Here is a 22,273-nt window from a genome sequence, read left to right as displayed (position 1 = left end):
ACACCTGTTGACATGACAAAGTGACACCTGCTGTCCTGGGAAGGCATTGACGGGTACAGGCACAGAAGTAACAGCCAATCAGTGAAGGAGGCGTATCTGGGGCAAAGCAAACAGGTGGGGTTAGCCGAAATGCTCGGGGAATCTGCTCGAAGGTTCCACGAAAGGGCGTGGCTGGAGGCGGGGCTTAGGCACACCTGGGGGAATATAATGGGGAGTGGAACCGGAGCTCGGGGCTCGTGTGGGGTCCTGGGTCCTGGCTGTGTCGCTGTTCACCGAAATCTCTCTCCGTTGTCCGGCCACGTGGAAGATCTCCTGAATGATTACATCGCCGTCATCATCATGCCGCCAGCCAGCGGCGAGACGAGTGAGGGCGAGGGGACCACGCTGAGTGATCGACTCTGCGTGCAGCCAGTAGAGGTGTTATTGCCGAGAGTTCTATTCAGTGAGAGTAAGAACCAGTGTTGGCCTGTATTGTGCCCACTGTGAGAAATAAAGAAGTACCCTCTATGTGACGTGTCGTGGAAGTCACTCATTACACTTGTACTGCCACACACACAGCTGGGACACCTCACATCCGAGCCAAGGCACATTTACCCAACACAGACAGCACTTGCAAGCAATTCAACGTTATGTTGTGTCATCATGGGTTTATTTCACAAAGTTTATATAGTACCAGCAACAACAATGGTATTGAATCTTATTCTTTACAGGAGTGGCTCTGGGGCTTGCCACGTGGCAGGTTTCGTCAATTGTCTGTACAAGACCCCTCTAGCTCTCTCGTCCTGGGTCAGCTGCCCCTTCCATGTCCTGGAAACCATGGCAAGGTCACCCCATGAGGACTGCCTGGATGAAAACCAGCATGGAAGGGGCCCAGGATGGGGACGGCTATGTTTTTTGGCTAGTCCCGTGTGTGTTTGTTGTGTGAGGTGTCTTGATAGCAGTCGTTCTCCACTGTAGTCCTGGCATCTGCTGCTCAGATTCCTTCCACAGCTGTGGTCCCAGTGGCACCGTCTCTCCGGCGAACCATGTGGTGTGTGTGTGACGAGTATCACGGGGTGTGTGGTGAGTGGGTGGCATGTGTCACGGGGTGGGTGGATAGTCTGGTGATAGTGGTCATGGTTGGCAGCGATCCACGACCACAACAACCACCCCTATTGTGTGGTGGACATGCCACCACAAAGCATCACGCGGCGGAGGAGTGAGGTGATCGCTCTCGCCACGCGAGCAAGGCCCCCTCGCTTCCTCTTCTTTCCCTGCATCACCACCTCCACCACCTGCACCTCCTCCAACCTCCTGCTTTGTCTCGTCCTCCATCTCCTCTTCATCCTCCACCACCATCTTCTCTCCCTTGTCTGTGTTCTCCATTCTCTCCTCCTGTTCCTCCTCAACCTCCTCGTCCTCCACCACCTCCACCTTCTCCTCTTCGTGTTCCTGTTCCACCTCTGTCTTCTTCTCCATATTCTCTGCTTGGAAGCCAGTGCTAAGCGTGCGGCGCAGCGGTTGGCAGTGGTGGTGGGTGGCGGTGATGGCGGTGGCGGCGGTGGCGGCGGCAGGGTGGCGGTGTGGCGGCGGTCGTGACGATGGTGGTGATGGCGGCGGCGGCGGTGGTGGCGGAGATGGAGGTGGTGGCCGTCGTGGCAGTGGTGGTGGCGGTGGTGGCGGTGGTGGAGGTGGTGGCGGTGGCAGTGGCGGCAGTGGTGGTGGTGGTGACGGTGGTGGCAGTGGCGGCAGTGTTGGCGGTCGTGACGGTGGTGGCGGTGGCAATGGCAGAGGTGGCGGCCGGTTTTGTGGCAGTAGCGGCAACGGCGTCGGTGTCAGTGGTGGCGGTGGTGGCGGTGGTGGCAGTGGTGGCGGCGGGTTTTGTGGCAGTGGTGGCGGTTGTGGCCGTGGTGGCGGTGGTGGCCGTGGTGGCGGTGGTGGCCGTGGTGGCGTTGGCGGTGGCAGGGGTGGGGGTGAAGGTGCCGGCCGTAGCGGTGGTGGTGATGGTAGCAATGCTGGCGAGGCGCTGCTCCTGCTCAAGGCGCTTCTCCTCCTCGACGTGTTTCACGTTGTCGAGACACTTCTCCTCCTCCTCCAGACTCTTCTCCTCAGCACACTTCATCTCGCGATGATGCTTCTCATCAATGAAGTACTTCACTTTAATGAGGCGCTTCTTGAGGAGATAATCTCGGAAGTACTTCTCCTCTGTGCGGCACTTCGCCCTGGCAATGCGCTGCACCTCAAAGAGGCGCTCCTCTTCCATGGTGCATCTTTCTTTGCCAAGGTTCTTTTCCTGGAGATGCTTCACCCCGCTGACGTCCTTCAACTCTCCAATTATCCTCTGATCAAGCAAAGATAAGCAAAGGAACATTCAGACATGCACATGCAAGCAAACATTCATACCCACAGGCACGAAAACGTGGACGTGCACATAAACCCAAACAAAAAAAACATACACATGTATATACAGATGCAGCCACCCACATTCAGTCACTCAAACTTGCTTAGTACACACTTGAATATACACTATCACCTACTGTTAACAGAATGCCTTATCCATCAATACTTGTATTACATTGTACGTGTAATACTAACTCCTAAATATCCCAACTCCTATAGAATCAAAATACATGTCACATCCTCATATATCCTCACAAACCCCATGCATGCACTCAAGACTTTTCTCGATTGTGACGGTTTCATAGCAAATGTTGGCAATAATCATCACTGGCAATAGATTTCACAGAATGTCCCAATATAAATATCTGGAAGCCCATACTCTGGACAAACTTCACTGCAGCGCCCATAGTGGGGAACTGGAATGGCAACTTGCAATCAACTCACAGACATAATTCATGTGACTGCCTGATATCATTCTGTCTTCATTGGTAATGGCCACTTCAAGTGCCTGCATGACTGGGATGGTGAAGAGATGCGGTGATGGTGTCGGGACATGGTGTTGTGATATGGAGAGGAGAAGTAATGGAATGTTCTCGAGAGATGGTGTATTGTGATGGTATAGAGGCACGATGAGGCTCTAATATGGTGTATTGAATTGATGGTCGTGTAGTGTGATGAGAAAAGTGATGGGGAGACTTGGTGTCGTGATATGTTGGTGTGCTGGTGAGGTGACATGGTGTGCTAGTTTTCGAGACAATGTCGTGTGTTTTAACCCTACAGACCCCATACACATCGTGCTCTCTTCTAGCCCCGCCCCCTCCCCCAATACGTTCCATTCATTGGCTACCACATTCTGATAAGCTCCTCCCCCCTCCTCCCTCCTTAACTTGTATTTAAGAACTTGCATCTTGGAATCCCTGCCTCACTTTATACAGCAAATTCAGCTGTGACGGTCCCACCTGGGACGGAGACTTGTGTTGCCTCCGAAACGTCGTGATTTTTATTATTTTATTTTTATTTATTTTAATTTCATTTTATACCTACGTGACTTTACCGAAATAACTAAGAGTATGAATCCTTGCAGTCACGAAAGCTTCAAATCTAGAACCCATACACACCTTTGGTGAGCGATTCTTGTAACTTTGGCCTGGGAAAGGGTCCACCTTATCCATAACGTCCCCCCACGTGGTCGACTGGCACGCCGACTCCCGGGCTATGAAGAAAAGAAAATGCATTCCAAGGACGAGTAATGAATTAGAGAACGAAGTACATTGAATTTCACAGAACTACTTTTGAGATCCCAGTAATTACCTCTTACCACACAACAGGACCTGCTATTGAGAAATAGTCATCACACGGCATTCAAACTTTACAAGTCATGTTTTTGTCGGCATTTTGAGACCGTAAATTACCTAAGCTTGAGAACCGAGTATGAACGAAGATGGCAGAAACTCAAATCTAAACCCATCCTATTTGCCACACTCGATCATTACGTCTTCCCATTACCACCAAGCCATGTCTACGAAAACTAATTTATCAAGGAGCCTCCTCCTCCGCATATAATCCATGTGATGCAGGTATCTGGGACTTACCCTCATAGTCATCCAAGATCTCAGCCCACGTGATTTGTCTGTCCATGTTGTTGGGAAGGAGTAGATTTTGTTTGAAGTTGGATGGCCTGGGGAGGTTGGAACAATGCTCAGATTTAGCAAACTTTTGAATCACTCATCCTCTTAATTAATACATATTTGACCACTCATTGTACCAATCCAATCACTATCGTGACTATACTCTTAGGTTTTTTTTCGGTAAAGTCAGGTAGGTAAAAATAGATAAATAATAAAAATAAATAATAAAAATTATATAAATAATAATAGAAATAAAAGAATAAATCACGACGTTTTGGAGGCAATACAAGCTTCCTTCATCAGGTGTAAAGGCACAGCAAAATAACTGTAGTTAATAACTGTAATTACTGTAGTTATTTTGCTGTGCTTTTTTACACCTGATGAAGGAAGCTTGTGTTGCCTCCGAAACGTCGTGATTTCATATTTTATTTCTATTATAATTTATATTATGTTTATTATTTATTTTTTCCTACGTCACTTTACCGAAAAAAACCTAAGAGTATGAATCCTTGCAGTCACGAAAGCTTTAAATCTAAAACACTATCGGGACTTTTTTGTTGTTGCTGCTAATCCTACATAATGCACGGGCATAATATGACTTTGATACCCCCCACCCCCCACCTCCTACGCATTTCACAAGTAGTGACTAATCCCATATCTACATTTTCCATAAATATGCTAAAATTCTGTTGATATGCAAATATCTTTGTCAAGGCGCCCTTCCCCCTCTAACCCAGCTTAAATATACGCTGCCAAGCTTGGTGGTGTTCATTCAGACGCTGTCTTTTCGACAGCCCTGTTCTTCACCTGAGGACGGCTGCTTGCGTTGTGGCCGAAACGTTGTGAGAATTGTATTTTATTATGTTTTATTTTCATTATTTCCCTTCTACGTAACTTTACCGAAAGAACCAAGAAGACTATCGTGACTGTTGCTTTAAAAGCCCACTCACTCGCTTGTTTGCCCACTCATGTGTGCGCCCGATCACTCACTCATCCACCCACACGAACATGTTTATTCCAACTGCCTATTTCATTAAACATAATCACCAGACTTAACAATTATATTTCACCTCTAATCTAGACATGCATGTTCATGTACAGTCCATTTGTATTAATCGACTGCTTGATTAAAGACCCATATGCCTTGTAGGTCATTAGGGTCATATGACCATACCTAAATAATTTGTTATAACCCGAGCATGACGTCGTAGGTCACTTGATGTCAGAGGTACCACCCATGTGGCTGTGACATCACAGATTGGAGGCAACTATGGCAGTGGCTAGGGTCTGAACTTAAAGGCAGACTCCTCCCAAAATGTTGAATAAAATTCAGTACATATAATGTAGGACACAATTGTACCAGCAATCAGAACATAATAATTGTACTCTTAGGTTTGTTTGGTAAAGTCACGTAGGTAAAAATAAATAATAATAAAATAATAATATAATTAATTTTCGATTTAAAGCTTTCGTGACTGCAGGGATTCATCTTCTTGGTTCTTTCGGTAAAGTCACGTAGAAGGGAAGTAATAAAATAATAAAAATAAAACATAATAAAATAAAATAAATCTCAAGGCGTTTCGGCTACAACGCAAGCAGCCGTCTTCAGGTGAAGAATGAGACAATAACTTGGCAATAACTTGGCATTGTCTCATTCTTCACCTGAAGACGGCTGCTTGCGTTGTAGCCGAAACGTCGTGAGAATTATTTTATTTTATTATGTTTTATTTTTATTATTTTATTACTTCCCTTCTACGTGACTTTACCGAAAGAACCAAGAATATAATTAATAATAGAAATAAAATAATAACATAATAATAATATAATAAATCACCTATGTGACTTTACCGAAAAAACCTAAGAGTATGAATCCTTGCAGTCACGAAAGATTCAAATTGTAGATATGTTATTCATATTCTATGATATTTAAACGGGTTAGTTATGCTCGTCTTAAATTCTGACTCGCCTGGGGTCTAAACAACGACAGTAACAGCAACATTTCAGGGCATGCCAAGTAACCTATTTAACAGTTCTAATTTGATTGCAGAAAATCTACATATAAACATAAAAAATAATGAAGCTTGTGGTCAAAATGTAAAATAAAAAGAAACCACATTCATCGTCAACAGGGTCGCTCACCTCGTTGAGGATTCGCTCTCAAAAGGCTTCTTCTGCTGCTCCCTCGTGTGCATTCCTCTCCACTGTGGGTGGAGGCGTGGCTGTGACGTAACAGAGGTGACGTCACTAGCGCGAGGCTCCGCCCCCCACGAGCCCGGCTGGCGCATCACGTGGTGCAGTGCTGGTTGTGCGCGGGACCGGAAACAGCAGGTCCTGGGTTCGACTTCAGACTCCGTGGTCTACACAGCGAGGGTGAGTGAATGGGTGAGTGGGTGAGTGATTGAGTGAGTGAGTGGGTGAGAGATTGAGTGAGTGGGTGAGTGGGTGAGTGATTGAGTGAATGGGTGAGTGGGTGAGTGGGTGAGTGATTGAGTGAATGGGTGAGTGGGTGAGAGATTGAGTGAGTGGGTGAGTGATTGAGTGAATGGGTGAGTGGGTGGGTGAGTGAATGGGTGAGTGGGTGAGCGATTAGCGATTGGGTGAGAGACGGAGTGAGTGGGTGAGAGATTGAGTGAGTGGGTGAGTGAGTGGGTGAGTGGGTGGGTGAGTGGGTGAGTGGGTGGGTGAGTGGGTGAGTGCATGGGTGAGTGAATGGGTGAGTGGGTGAGAGATTGAGTGAGTGGGTGAGAGATTGAGTGGGTGAGAGATTGAGTGAGTGGGTGTGAGTGAATAAGTGGGTGTGAGATTGAGTGCATTAGAGCTTGAGTGTGGCAGAGTGAGTCAGTGAGTGTGATAGAATGAGACAGTGAGTTAGTGAGACAGTGAGTTAGTGAGACAGTGAGTGAGTGAGAGACAGTGAGTTAGTGAGAGACAGTGAGTTAATGAGAAAGAGAGAGTGTGGCAGAGTGAGTGGCAGAGTGAGTGAGAGAGTGCAGTTCGTGTTTTGTCGAGAAAGTGTGGCGAGTGTGTGTGCGCGTTGTGTAGCTGTGTGTACATCGTGTACATAGTGTTTGTAGTCTCTAATTAGTCTAAATGACGCTACACAAATTAAACATTTGCCCCCTTGCTTTGTGCTCTTTGATGTCGCCATTCCTGCGAAGAGGACAGAGGGGAGGCCTGGCCGTTAGGCCTGCCATACACCTCGGCCTCAGGCTTCATATTAAAAGTTCACTTGCTTGCTTGCTTGCGCGCTTACGACCGTGCAAATCTTTCGGTCGATTTTTTAACCCACTTCCCGTGATACAATCGAGCTGACATTTTGCACACAGACTCGTTGTGTGTGACATTTTATATTCGTGAAATTTTCTTTCCAAAATTTTACACTTTTTAGGTAAAAAAAAGTATATTTAATTACCAATTGCTTAATGGTGGCAGGCAATCATCTGACCCATAGGTGGCAGCCATCTCAAGCCAGATGACGAGAGGACTCTCGCCGCCCGTTTCAAAGACCAATGTGGGCTGGGTTGTGGCCCATTAAACACGCATATAAAGGATTTATAGTGAAAAACTTTGTTTTTACGGGTTAATTTTTGTATAATTTGAATTATGAACTTGTATTTCATTCATTAAATTGCAAGCGTATAAACACAATCTTATTGGTTTATTTACTATTAAATTCATGGTTTTCTTAATCTATGTAGTTATGTTTAAGTGAGCGAGGTGGTAGTACTAAGTGTGAATTTGAGTTACATGTAAATTATTGTGCAATGGATTTGTCTGTGTGCACCTAGCCTGGCACGGGTAATATTGACTTTGTTATTATTAAGTCGTTAGAGAGATTGTTTATTTGTGTGTCTGTTATGTTTGTGTCAGTTTACATATCTATGTTTGTAGCTGTTTACGTGTTAATTTATGATGGGTGGTGATAATAATGGGTAGGTGGTGATGATGGGTGACGATGGTTCATGATGGTGATGAATGTGATGGATGGTGATTATAATGGTTGTTGCTGATGATGATGGGTTGTGCTGATGGGTAAAGATGACGATCGGTGCTGATGATGATGGGTTACGATGATAATCTGTGGTGATGAGGGGTGGTGATGATGGGTCATGGTGTTGATAGGTGGTTGATGATAATGGGTGTTTATAATGGTGATGGATAGTGATTTTGATGGTTGGTGATGATGATGATGGCTGGAGAGTCAATGTATTGAGTACTTCTGTTAACTTTTTAAGTCCTGTAATGTGCATGTTTGTGTCTCTGTTAGATCAATCAATGAGGTACAAGTTATTATTTGCGTGATTTCCAGTGCTCCAAGCTAGAGTGATGTTGTGAATGCTCTATAATGTGTTCGGAAAAAAAGTCTTCCTTTAAAGTTCTAAAAGTGTTCACTTATTTCAGGATGACAACAATTTTATATTTCGATAGATGCGATGCTTTGTCTGGTGGTTGTATCATCGGTACTATTTAATGTGTGGTGTTTATGGTAGAAGGTGCCATGTGTTGTGATCGTCTCACAGCTACTTGCGTGTTGAAGTTCATTCTAGACTTCGTCACGTTAAAGTGGTGCCTTGTAGTCCTATCGGATTACTTGTTGATGTGGTGTGAAGCGCAGTGGTTGTGAGGTGGTCCAATTCCTGAATTTACTCTCGTGGCTAAGTGGTCTTGTTGAGCTAAAGTTGGAGAATAACTGTGATCATAACTTTATTTTAATTGTTTAATAAAAACTACTGCAGATTATAGATTTCAGGATGTACGTGGATTTCAGGTTCGTTGTTCCTGTGTTTGATGCCTTCGATAAGGATGTCAATGGGGAACGATATATCCACATTTGCGTGTTTTATTTTGAGAAGATTTTAAACTATTATATTCCTGAAAATAAAATAATTTGTCTCGTTCCTTAACTGTTTGACCAAACGAATATTAATAAAGATTTCGATACGAGTTTTAACGTAAATATCTTTGCAGATTAATAAAAAATATCTTTGCAGATTAATAAAAACCTGATTTGTTTTTAAAGATGACTGATCGTACGTTATTGCTACCATATCTTTCCTTAAAAAAACACGGACGAGTAGACATGCACACACGAGTGTGCATCCAAGCACCACTATATATATACAGCAGTGTGCAACCACACACGAGTGTGCATATACAAAGGTGTACATACAGACATACAATGCAGTGTACATACACACGCGATTGTGTATGCATAGCAATATTAACGTTAATTTTTTTGCAGATGACTACAATTTTTATTTCTTAAAGTTATCTGAGCGTTCGTTATATGTACAATGCTTCCAACAAACACCTGTACACACACGAGTCAAAGACAAGTGTACATACACAGCAGTGTATATACACACGCTTACAAGCGATACCATTTCGATTTTCATTAAAAGTGTATGACAGCAATCGTAATAATTTTCGTGGATTAAATTAAACAAATCACCTTGATTGTTCTGACGCGCTCATCAACACAAGTACTTAAATATTTTTTTTATAAAACAAAGTCAGTACGGCATACATTTGCACCTCTTAGTACAAATCCAACTGGACATCACCATTTTGATACTTCGATGTTAAATCCTCAAAACTTGCATCATTTTAGAGGACATTGTCGGGTGAATATTAGCAAATTAACACAAAGCACGGAATTATGCATGGAGATGAAAATCTTTATTTAAACGGAAGCATACAATTATTCAGTGAGATATGTATATGTATTAAGGTTAAATTATAATGGCAAGATTAGCTAAGCTATGTTGCTATATATGCGGATTGTAAATGTAAAAATTAACATTTGAATGCAAAGTCCATGATAGGCCAAGTCGAGAACAAAGGATTTGTATGCTAGAGGGGAATTATAAGGGGCTTAAAATCAGACCTCAAGACCATTTCGAGAGGGATTTCACTGAGGATAGACGCTCGACTCCTCGCTCTGCAGATTACCCTGTGATCATAACTTTGCTCAAAAACAAAATAATTTTCCTCATTGTTTAATAAAAACTACTGCAGATGATCGGTTTCAGGATGTACGTGGATTTCACTTTCGTTGTTCCTGTGTTTGATGGCTTTCACTTCAGGATGAATAGCTTCAATCGATAAGGATGTCAATGAAGAATGATAAATCGACCTTTACTTGTTTAATTGAGAATAATTTTTAACTATTAAATTCCTTAAAGTAAAATAATTTGTCTCGTTCCAGATCTGAGTTTCAGCCATATTTGTTTAAATGGGGGTCTCAATTCTAGATTTGAAGCTTTCGTGACTGCAAGGATTCATACTCTTAGGTTTTTTCGGTAAAGTCACGTAGGTAAAAAAATAAAATTTAAATTAATAAAAGTAAAATAAAAATCACGTTTCGGAGGCAACACAAGCTTCCGTCTTCAGGTGGAACCGTCACAGCACGCTTGCTGTATCAAGTAAAAGTCATTTACTTAATACAGCAAGCGTGACTTTACCGAAAAAAACCTAAGAGTATGGGGGTCTCAAGTTTATGAAATTGATGATCTCAACATGCTTACAAAAATATGACGCGTAAAGTTTTACTGCCATGTGATGAATATTTCTCAATAGCCGGTCCTATTGTGTGGTAAGAGGTAATGACGGACGTCAGCATTAGTTCTGTGATTCTTCATGTGCTTCGTTCTCTAATTCATTACTGGTCCTTTGAATGCATTTTCTGTTCTCCATAGACTGGGAGTCGTGGCTCCAGTCGACCACGTGGGGGGACATTATGGATGAAGTGGACCCTTTCCCAGGCCAAAGCTACGAGCATCGCTCCCCAAAGGTGGCTATGGGATATATGGGGGTCAAACACACCATATTCACTCCACACTAGCACACCATTTCACCACACCATTGCACCAAAACATCACCAAACCATCTCTCCACGTCACCTTTCTCATCACACCACCACCAACTCAATAGACCATCATAGAGCCTCATAATGCGTCAACACCATCACAAGACACCATCTCTCCAGAACATTCCACAATTTCACCTCCATATCACAACACCATCTCCCGACACCATCACTCCATCTCTCCACCATCACGTGCTGCCATATCCCACTCGTGCAGGCACTTCAAGTTGCCATTTATTTTGCCAATGAAGACAGAATGATATTATGCAATCTCATGAATTCTGTCTGTGAGCTGATTGGAAGTTGCCATTCCAGTTGCCTACTATCGATGCTGCAGTAAAATTTGTCTAGATTATGGGCTTCCAGATCTTTACAATCGAACATTGTGGACATTTTTTTGCCCGTAATGATTGTTGCCAACAATGGCCATGAACTCGTCGCAGACTATCACAGCCTTAAGTACGTTTATGGAACTTGTGAGAATATATGATGTAACATGTATTTTTTATAACAATAGGTGGTGTATATTCACGTGTTCTAGCATGTTTGCATGAGTAAATGTTCATGTTTGCATTCGTACATAGATGTGCGAGTATGCATTTTTGTTCGTGTACGTGCCCGTCCATGTTTGTGTGCCTGGGAGTATGAATTTTGTCCTGCGTGTGCATGTCTGAATGGTCCTGTGCTTTTCTTCGTGAACAGAGGAGCATTGGGGAGGTGAAGAACTTCAGCGGGGTGAAGCGTCTCCAGGAGAACAGGCACCTTGCGAAGGAGAAACGCACCATGGAAGAGGACCGCCTCATTGAGATGAAGCGCCTTGCCAGGGTGACGCACATCCCAGAGGAGAAATGCCTTCCAGACAATCTCCTCAAGAACTGCCTCATGGAGAAGTGCGTCATTGAGGAGAAGCGCTCCATGGAGAAGCGATTCATGGAGGAGAAGCGGCTCCGTGAGGAGAAGCGTCTCTCCAGAGTGAAGTACCTCGCAGAAGTGAAGCGTCTCCAGGAGGAGCATCTCAAGGAGAAGCGCTTTGTGGAGGAGCGCATCATGGAAGAGAAGCGCCCCATTGAGGTGAAGCGCCTCGCCAAGCTGAAGCACCTCACGGAGCAGAAGTGCCTTAGAAACAAGATCCTCAATGACATGAAACGCGTCATGGAAAAGCGCCTCCTTGAGGAAACGCGCTTCATGGAGGAAAAGCGCCTTCGCGACGTGAAGCGTCTCAAGGAGAAGCATCTGGAAGAGAAGCGTCTTGCCAGGGTAAAGTACCTTGCTGAGGTGAAGCGCCTCGCCATTGTGAAGTATGTCGATGAGGAGAAGCGCCTCATAGAAGCTAAGCGGGTCAAGGAAGACAAGCGCCTCATGGAGAAGCGCCTCAGAGGAGAGGCGGGTGGAGGAAGAGAAGCGCCTCATAGAGGAGAGGCGGGTCAAGGAAGACAATCGCCTCTGAGGTGAAGCGTCTCATAGAGCTGAAGCGTTTCGAGAAGAAGCATCTTGAGAGGCGCCTTGGCAAGGTGAAGCTTGTCGAGGAGAAACGTCTCATGCAGAAGCGCCTCGAGGAGCAGCGCCTCGCCAAGATCGAGCAACACTGCCTCCAGACCGCTACCACCAGCAGCACCACCACCAATACCACCTCCGCCGCCACCACCACCGCCACTCCTGTGCAGGGCCCGATTGCTCCGAGCTTTGGAGAAGAGGGCTTCCAAGAAGAAAAAGTAAACGCTGGAGCCGCTGATTCACGGTAAACCACTCTTGCATGTGTCCTGTGTGTTTATTTTCATTTATTATCATGCTTGTTTAGGCAGGATGAGCCTCACTAAGTCTCAAGACTTTTTTCAGGAGGGTCCTGTCAAGTTTGCTCGCAGTTGGTAACAAAGTTTCTGCTGTTTGTGATCCAAATGGAGCGATTTGCATTGATTGTGTGGGTTCAGTTACAGGGAGAAAGCTGCTGAATCTTCCTAGAACAGGGGGCACCACATTCCACACAGATAACGTGGCCCAACGTGGAAATCAAACCCAGGTCCCTTTTGCTGTGAGGCACAGGTGCTCCAGCCCTGCTGCACTCACAAAATATACAGACACTGCAAACCCCACGTGTACATTGCGCTATACTGTGGACAGATTTACTTTCCATAATTGGTTTCTGGGTGAGACCAGATAACGATGCGGCCATATTTCACCATTTAACCCTCCATCCACAGTGATAATTTCGCAATCTCATGCCTGTTTCCAGGCCAGTTGACAAGTTGCCTTGTAATGCACAGACACAGCGACCACTGGGAGGGGTGTCCAATTTCAAATGCGTTGAGATGAGAGATGTGAGTGGCTCATTGCGCTCAATGCACTCTGAGATGCCTTCGACGTCAAGGGAGGCGGCTCTGTCGACCTCAAATCACTGTCGGATCTTTTATCGAAATCGTGGATGGGTTGAAGCAGCCAAAGGATCGCGCACTCATCGCTCACCACTTACAGTTCAGATCTTGCTTCCTGCCCTGGCTATTACTGCCGCTGCATTAACCACAAAGATACACACCCATTCCATCACAGTGGACGTTCATGATCTCCACCGATGTCAGTTTAAATGCGTAGGCCATTATGTCCAAGGGATCAATTAGAATACACATAGAAAGATAAATGTCACTACAAATGATTCAGCTAAATTGACACAGCAAGGCCACTCACTACTGTGAAACTACAACAGTCTGTGTGAGACACAGCTGAATCAATCTCAAGGATAGCCTTGCCCCATGAGAATGACAGCGCCAATGCTAAGCACACTCACTGGCCATGTCGTTATTGCTGTTTGTATTAAGCTTGAATTAATCCGCCACGCATTACACCCACGGACCATGGGAGATGGCGATGTCTGCCGTAGCAGGAAGGTGGAACGGTGTCGTGTTTGTCTCTTCACAGATCTGAGCCAAAGCAGCCCTCCTCCCCACTCGTCCAGGCCTTTGAAGCGAAGTCAGAGGTTGTGCAGAAGGAGACGAAGGAAGAGGTGAAGGAGATGGAGAATGAAGTAGAGACGGAGGAAGAGAAGGCAAAGGAGGACGAGATTGTGATGGCGACAATGGAGGAGAGCACGGAGGGAGAGGATAAAGACAATACGGAGATTGGAGGACAAGGAGACAACAAAGGATGAACAGATGGTCGTGGTGGAGGAGATGGAGACGATGGACAAAGCGGAAACAATGGTGGTGGTGGAGGAGGAAGAGAAGAGGGTGGAGGAGATGGTGGTGCAGGAGGGTGAGGAGAAGATGGAGGAAGAAGAGATGGTGCTAGTGGAGGAGGAGAAGAGGGGATGGAGGATGAGACAGAGGAGAAGATGGAGGAGGTGCAGGTGGAGATGCACGAAAAGAAGAGGAAGCGAGGGGGCCTCGCTCGCATGGCGAGAGCGTTCACCTCACTCCTCCGCCACATGCTACTTTGTGGAGGCAGGTACACCGCCCAGTAGGGGTGGTGGCCGCGGATCGGCGCCAACCGTGACTGCTATCACCACACGACCCACGGTGCCACTGGGACCACAGCTGGGGGATGAAACTGAGCAGCAGATGCCAGTACTGCAGCGGAGAATGACTGCTTCCAGGACACCTCACATCACACACACACACACACATGGGACTATTCCATTAGCATAGCCGGCCCCACACTGGGCCCCTTCCATGCTGGTTTTCATCCAGGCGGTCCTCATGCGATGACCTTGCCATGGTTTCCAGGACATGTAAGGGGCAGCTGACCCAGAAAGAGACGGCTGCAGGGGTCTGGTGCAGACAATGAACAAAACCTGCACGTGCCAAGTCTTAAGGCCACCCGGTTAAGAATTAGGATCAATATTTTTGTTGTTGTTGTTACTATAAACTTTGTGAAATCAACTCATGAGGACACAACGTAATGTTGCATTGCTTGCGAGTGCTGCCTGGGTTGGTTAAATGTGCCTTGGCTCGTGTGTGCCGTGTCCCGGCTGTGTGTGCGGCGGGACAAGGACATAGATAAAAAGAGACGTTTTGGGAAATGGTTCTTCTTCAGAGCACATATTCAGATGATTCGCCTTCTTCACGACAAATCCACCCCTCATCTGCCCCACTGATCCACTGCTCCAATGCCCCACTGCTCCTTTGCTCCACTGCCTCATTGCTCCATTGCTCCTCTGCTCTATTGCCCCACTTCTCCACTGCGCTCTGCTTCACTGTCCTGCTCCACTGCCAATCTGCTCCACTGCCCCTCTGCTCCACCATCTGCCACAGCAGTTGAAACAAGTGTAAAAATGGGTGCGCCACAATCGAGCGGCAAGTTGCATTTGGTGGATTAAAGAGAAAGGAAATGCAGGACTGTGCCACTGCTCCACAATCCCAATTGCTTTGGAAAAATATTTAAAGAATGCTGCTGCTCACTAAACAGGTTGCTGCTTATGTCTTTAACGTGGGGGTGTTTAGAGGTGGCCCATGGACCTTGCGGTCATAGCACTGAATTGGCACCACGGAGTACCTGGGATTGAATCCAGGCAGTCACCTGTGATCAAAGCAGATTCTCAAGTCGAGCGAGTTAATGGTCTCAGCCCGGTCATCATTCACTGCACAACATCAACTATCACATGGCTGCAATGTGGTTCTCCATGTACTTAGGATAAATTCCAGCTGTAAGAAGTAATAACATTGTTGTGACCAACGTTGCTCTTAAATAAAGAGCAGGTGGGAAAGTCCTGCCCTTTACAATGTGGACCAGACAGCACTTGAAGGGTACTCAGAAGTAGCTACATGATATTAGTTTCAGTGTGCCATTCTCGAGCACAAGGCTTGCATCATCATCACCACCCACCAACATTGCCAGCCATCTAACACACCCACACACTCACCATAATACTCACACACCCACACTCACCATAATACTCACACACCCACACTCACCATGACACTCACACACCCCTACCATCCTACTCTCACACACGTCATGAAAGTCACACACGCACCATTACTCACACAAACCTATAAACTCACAACGACAACAGCCGTAATTTTCCACTACATAATGGTGATATCACAACAACCCAGGTGCCATGGGTTGACTGCTGTGCCAGGCTATGTGCAGGAGGTCACGAGACAGAGCCAGGTGTCATGGGTTGACTGCTGTGCCAGGCTAGGTGCAGGAGGAGGTCATGGGACAGATACTGATGCTATGGGTTTGACTGCTGTGCGACAATCCCACTTGGGCGACAGCCAAGGCCAAAGGTCGGAGTGCAGCCAGTAAACTCCTGAACCTGCACCACCTAGAGAGAAGGGGACATGGAGACATGGGGAGAGAGAGGAGGGAGACACGGGGAGAGAAAGGAGGGAGACACGGGGAGAGAGAGGAGGGAGACACGGGGAGAGAGAGGAGGGAGAGACGGGGAGAGAGAGAGAGAGGAGGGAGACACGGGGAGAGAGAGAGGAGGGAAACACGGGGAGAGAGAGGAGGGAGACACGGGGAGATAGAGGAGGGAGACACGGGGAGAGAGAGGAGTGAGACATGGGGAGAGAGAGGAGTGAGACACGGGGAGAGAGAGGAGGGAGACACGGGGAGAGAGAGGAGGGAGACACGGGGAGAGAGAGGAGGGAGACACGGGGAGAGAGAGGAGGGAGACACGGGGAGAGAGGATGGAGACACGGGGAGAGAGAGGAGTGAGACACGGGAAGAGAGAGGAGGGAGACACGGGGAGAGAGAGGAGGGAGACAAAGGAGGCACCTTGTAGGCCAGGTGACTCCTTTGTCTCCCCCCCACCAGCGCCACTGCTGATGTGTCCACACCGCGCTTGGTTCTTACATTCTTCTGGCTGAGTCGACGTAGAGGAGGCCCAGCCAGCGAGCCGCCACTTCAGAAGCTCGCGAACCACCAATGGTGGCCGTGAGAGGGAATCCAAATCAGCCTCTCGCCACCCACAATGCACAGCGCCGCCTCCACTTGCCCCGGCCTTAACGGAAGTAGCAGCTGGGGGGGGTGAGGGGGGTGAGGGGGGACATGGGGGGTGGCGCAGGGGGAGTTATGGGGTTGAGGGGTTATTCATAATAAAGGTTAATTTGGGTTAGTCTCCAACACACCGATGTGCTAAAGTAGAAACTAATTGGCACTTTTTGTTCACGTGACAAACTTTATTAATTGGCTGTATCGGTGTGGTGATGGGTTTTAAGACACTTTATATTCACACGATCTTACCGCAAAAAAAACCCTTTATTATGGGATTGGAGAAAGTTAGGGGTTCAAAGGGTTAGGGGGTTGGATTTAGAGGCATAGGGGTTTAGAGGGTGAGGGGTTTAGTGGGTGAAGGGTTTAGAGGGTGAGGGGTTTAAGGGTTAAGGGATTAAAAGGTTAGGGTGTTAAGGGTGAAGGGGATTTGAGGGTTATAGTTTTCGGAGTATAGGAGTTTCGAGGGTTAGGGGTATAGAGGCTTAGGTGTTTATAGGGTTAGGTTTTTAGGAATCTATGGGTCTGTGATTAACAATGAACCCTTTGGGAGACCCAACGATTAACACTGAACCCTATGGGAGACTCAGTGTGTAACATTGAATCCTATGGGAGCCCCAGTGATTAACAACGAAATCACGACGTTTCGGAGGCAACACAAGCTTCCGTCTTCAAGTGGCACCGTCAGCAAAATTACTGCTGTGACGGTGCCACCTGAAGACGGAAGCTTGTGTTGCCTCCGAAACGTCGTGATTTAATTTATTTTTATTTTATTTTGTAACCTACGTGACTTTACCGAAAAAAACAAAGAATATGGACCCTTGCAGTCACGAAAACTTCAAATCTATAATTAACAACGAACTCTATGGGAGTGAGTAACATTAACCCCAAGGGAGCCCCAGTGATTAACACTGAACCCTATGGGAGACCAAGTGATTAACATACTCTTAGTACTTTCGGTAAAGTCATGTAGGTAAAAATTTTAATTTCATTTTTTACCTACGTGACTTTACCGAAAGAACTAAAAGTATGAATCCTTGCAGTCACGAAAGCTTCGAATCTATAAGTGATTAACACTCAACTCTATGGGAGACCAAGTGATTAACACTCAACACCATGGGAGCCCCAGTGATTAACACTGAACCCTATGGAAGTCCCAGTTATTAACATTAACCCTAAGGGAGCCCCAATGATTAACACAGAACTCTATGGAAGCCCCAGTGATTAACACTGAACACTATGGGAGACCCAGTGATTAACACTCAACCCTATGGGAGCCCCAGTGATTACACCGAACCCTATGGGTGGCCCAGTGATTAACAATGAACCCTATGGGTGCCCCAGTGATTAACACTGAACCCGATGGGAGCCTCAGTGATTAACACTGAACCCTATGGGAGACCCAGTGATTAACACTGAATCCGATGGGAGCCTCAGTGATTAACACTGAACTCTATGGGAGACCCATTTATTAACACTCAACCCTATGGGAGACCCAGTGAGCAACACTGAACCCTATGGGAGTCCCAATGATTAACACTGAACTCTAAAACCACCCACTCCCGAGTTTAAGTGGGTGAGTGAGTGTGTGGGTGAGTAGGTGAATGAGTTTCTGATTGAGTGGTTAGGAAAGTGGGCGAGTAGGTGATTTATTCAATGAGTGGATGAGTGGGTAAATGAGTGGTGAGTGAGTAGCTGAATGAGTTTCTGAGTGGGTTAGTGGGTGAGTGAGTGGAGGATGAGTGAGCGAGTGAGTCTCCGAGTGAATGGGTGAGTGATTGAATTAGATAATGATTGACCGAGTTGCTGAATGAGTGAGTGACTGAAGGAATGAGTGGGGAAACGAGTGAATTGGTGAGGGAGTGGGTGAGTAAATAAGAAAGTGAGCGAGTAGATGAGTGAGTTTTTGAGCGAGTGGGTCAGTGATTGTAGGAGTTTCTAAGTGAGTGAATGAGTGATTTTCTGAGTGCATGAGTGAGCGAGTTAGTGAGTAAGTGTGGCTGATTGAGTAAATGAGTAGATAGGTTAGTGAGTGAGTGCGGATGAGTAAAGGAGTTTTTGAGTAGGTGATTTGGTGGTTGACTGAGTTTCTGAATCGGTTAGTGGGTTAGTGAGCTTCTTCGTGCGTCTGAGTGAGTCTGTGAGTGAATGGTTAAATGAATGGGTGAGTGAGTCAGTGAGTGAATGCTTGGATGAGTGAGTTTCTGAGTCAGTCTGTGAGTGAGTGGGTGAGCGAGTGGGTGAGCGAGTGGGTGAGCGAGTAGGTGAGCGAGTGGGTGAGCGAGTGGGTGAGTGAGTGGATGAGCGAGTGGATGAGTGAATGGATGAGTGAGTAGATAAGCAAGTGAGTCCACGAGTGAGAAAGTTGTTGAATGAGTGGGTGAGCGAGTGGGTGAGTAAATGGGTAGGTGAGTGGAGGAGTGATATTCTAAGTTGGTGGTTGAGGGAGTGGGTTCTTAAGTGAGTGGAAGAGTGGGTGAGTGTGTGTGTGGGTGGGTGATTTAGTATATGAGTGATTGATCGATTGTGGGTGAGTGAGTAGGTGAGTGAGTTTCTGAATGAGTGGCTAATAGACTGGGCGAGTAGGTGAGTGAGTGGGTGAGAGAGTCTCCAAGTGAGTGGGTGAGTGAGTGGGTTGTTGAATGAGTGAGTGGTTGAGTGAGTGGATGAGTGAATGAATGAAATTATTGAGTGGTAGGTGGATGAATGAGTTTCGGAGTGAGTGGATGAGTGAGCGACTGAGTCTGTGAGTGAGTTAGTCAGTGAGTGGCTGAGCGAGTGGATGAATAAGTAGGTCAGCGAGTGGGTGCGGATAAGTGAAGTAGTTTTTAAGTAAGTGGGTCGGTAGTTGAGTGAGTTTATGAATAAGTTAGTGGGTGAGAGCTTCTAAGTGAGTCTGTGAGTGATTGAGTCTGTGAGCAAGTGAGTCTATGAGCGAGTCTATCAAGAGGGAGTCTGTGAACGAGTAAGTAAGTGGGTGAATCTGTGCATGCATGGGTAAGTGGGCGAGTGAGTGCACGAGTGAGTGGGTGAATTCTTTTGTGAGTCAGTTTCTGAGCGTGTGAGTGAGTGAGTTTACGAGTGATTCTGTGAGTGGATGCACGAGTGGGTGAGCAAATGGGTGGGTAAATGGGTGAGCGAGTTCTTGAGTGAGTTTCTGAGTGAGTGGCTGAGTAGGTGAGAGATTGGGTGAGCGAGTAAGCCTGTGAGTCGTTGAGTGGGTGGGTGCACAAGTGGATGAGTCTGTATGAGTCTATGGGTCTTTGTGTAAATATATTGTCCGTGTTTCGACGGGTCTTTGTTTGAGTTAATTGGTTTCTGTGTGAGTCAATGGGTCTATGCGAGTCTATGGATCTATGTGCGAGTCTTTGGGTCTCTGTGTGGTGCACATAGCCTGGCATGTGAGTGGGGGGTACCGTACCCCTGTGCGTATGTGTAGTGGGGGCACCGCAACCCCGTATGTATGTGGGTGGGGTACCGTAACCCTGTTCAAGGGGATCTCCCCGCCCCCACCCCCGGGGCAGAGGGAGGATCATGAAGGTGGACCCGGAAGTGCTCGGCTTGGGAAACAAACCATCCTCCTCCTGCTTCTTGTTGTTGTGCTGGGGGGGATGGGTGTGGAGAGGGAGGAAGGGAGGAGGAAAAGAGGAAACTAAACTATTTAAATTTTTCCAGGTAATGCCCACCGTGCTACACAGCTCTTCTTCAGACGGGAAAATGCCACAAATGATAGGTCAACGAAGTGGCCTATCATCACGTCGACATTTATAGAAACCAAACACTCTGAACGCGACCACGGGGAGAGAGAGACATGCAAACTCGAAATATATAGCAGATGTGAGGGTAGGGATCAAACCCACGATCTCCTGTATAACAGGCGAGGTAGTTACGGGAGAAAGGAGAGGGATAAAGAGTTCCATAATTCTTTAGAAGTAACCACTCGGCCACGCCGAGAGGGATAGAGGCAGGGAAGTAGAGGGTTGGGGGAGAGTGAGGGGAGGGCAGGGAGAGGGAGGAAGAGTGGGTAAAGGGAGGGGGGGGGAAATAAGTCAAGCTCACAGTATTGCTTGCACTCACCATGATACAATCACCATCAAACTCACACTGTCACATACCATCACTCACATACTCACCATGATACTCACACACCCACACACACTCACCCTCATAAACACACCCCTACCATCCAACTCACACCACGACATGATAGTCACACACGCAATCACCATTACTCACAAGCCCACAAACTCACAACGACAATGGCCGCCATTCGCCACTACGTGGCGGTAATGTCATCACAACAAACCAGGTGCCATGGGTTGAGTGCTGTGCCATACTAGGTGCAGGAGGAGGAGGTCATGGGACAGACCCAGGTGCCATGGGTTTACTGCTGTGCCAGGCTAGGTGCAGCAGGAGGTCACGGGACAGATCCTGATACTATGGGTTGACTGCTATTAGATAATCCCACTCGGGTGACAGCCAAGGTCAAAGGTCAGAGTGCAGCCAGTCAACTCCTGACCCCTGAACATGGCCCATCCAGAAAGAAGAGAGGGGATGGAGACACGGGGAGAGAGAGCAGAGGTAGGAGGAGAGTGTGTGGAGGAAGCGAGAGCTCCTATAGAGATGCAGGAGGTAAAGATGGCCCAGAATCAATGACGACTGCAAGGTATGCTGGGAGGCAAGGTCATGTGACCACAGGGGCGGCAGTGCTGGTTGGAGCAATCGTTTTTGGAGCCGCATGGGCAGAGAACACGGAACCCATCCTTCATCCCAGCACCTGCACCAACCACAATCACCACCACAACTAAAACCAAAACCATAAAATAACCGCAACGATAATCATACCTCCAATTAGCACGGTCGGCTGGGTAGAGTGCGATTGAAGTTCAAAATAATACAACTACCATAACAACCATCATAACCACCTCCACCACAACTATGTCCACTACAACCACAACCTACACAATTATAACAAATATAACCAAACACCACAGCCGCACATATAACCACAAATTACACAACCACAATTATAACCACAACCTAAACCACCACAAGCACCACAACCAGAGCCACAACTACCATGACAACCAACATAACCATCTACACCACACCTGTAACCTCCACCACCACTACAACCACCTATACAACCAAAACTAAAGCCATGATCATCACAACCACCACCACCATCACAACCACCACCACCATAACTACCACCATAACCACCACCATAACCACCACCACAACCACCACCATAACCACCACCACAACCACCATAACCACCACAACCACCACCACAACCAAACAACAAAAACATTGACGCAGATACTACAATACCACTGCATAAATGGTCTGTATCCCTCTGTGGGTGAGTGAGTGGCTGAGTGGGTGGGTGAGTGAGTGGCTGAGTGGCTGAGTAGGTGAGTTAATGAGTGACTGAGTGGCCGAGTGGCTGAGTGTGAAATGGACT

At 46.8% G+C, this 22,273-nt stretch overlaps 1 protein-coding gene across 1 annotated transcript; it reads right to left on the bottom strand.

The window, feature by feature from the left end:
* Nucleotides 1–1,711: 1,711 nt before the first annotated feature.
* On the bottom strand, nt 1,712–20,984 carry LOC133339995 (uncharacterized; the record flags this gene model as incomplete). Its single annotated transcript, XM_061548093.1, has 6 exons — nt 20,285–20,984; nt 16,591–16,833; nt 6,147–6,364; nt 3,972–4,057; nt 3,498–3,592; nt 1,712–2,320 (listed from the first exon to the last, which is right to left on the bottom strand). Coding segments are annotated over exons 3-6 (936 nt in total), but the record flags the coding sequence as incomplete, so codon positions are not given.
* Nucleotides 20,985–22,273: the final 1,289 nt, after the last annotated feature.

This window comes from Lethenteron reissneri, unplaced genomic scaffold (genome assembly GCF_015708825.2).
Source record: "Lethenteron reissneri isolate LAM-NWPU_2019-01 unplaced genomic scaffold, ASM1570882v1 scaffold_623, whole genome shotgun sequence".
NCBI classification, from domain to species: Eukaryota; Metazoa; Chordata; class Hyperoartia; order Petromyzontiformes; family Petromyzontidae; genus Lethenteron; species Lethenteron reissneri.
The sequence above is the reverse complement of the archived record's forward strand: the minus strand, read 5'-3'. Positions and strand labels throughout refer to the sequence as shown.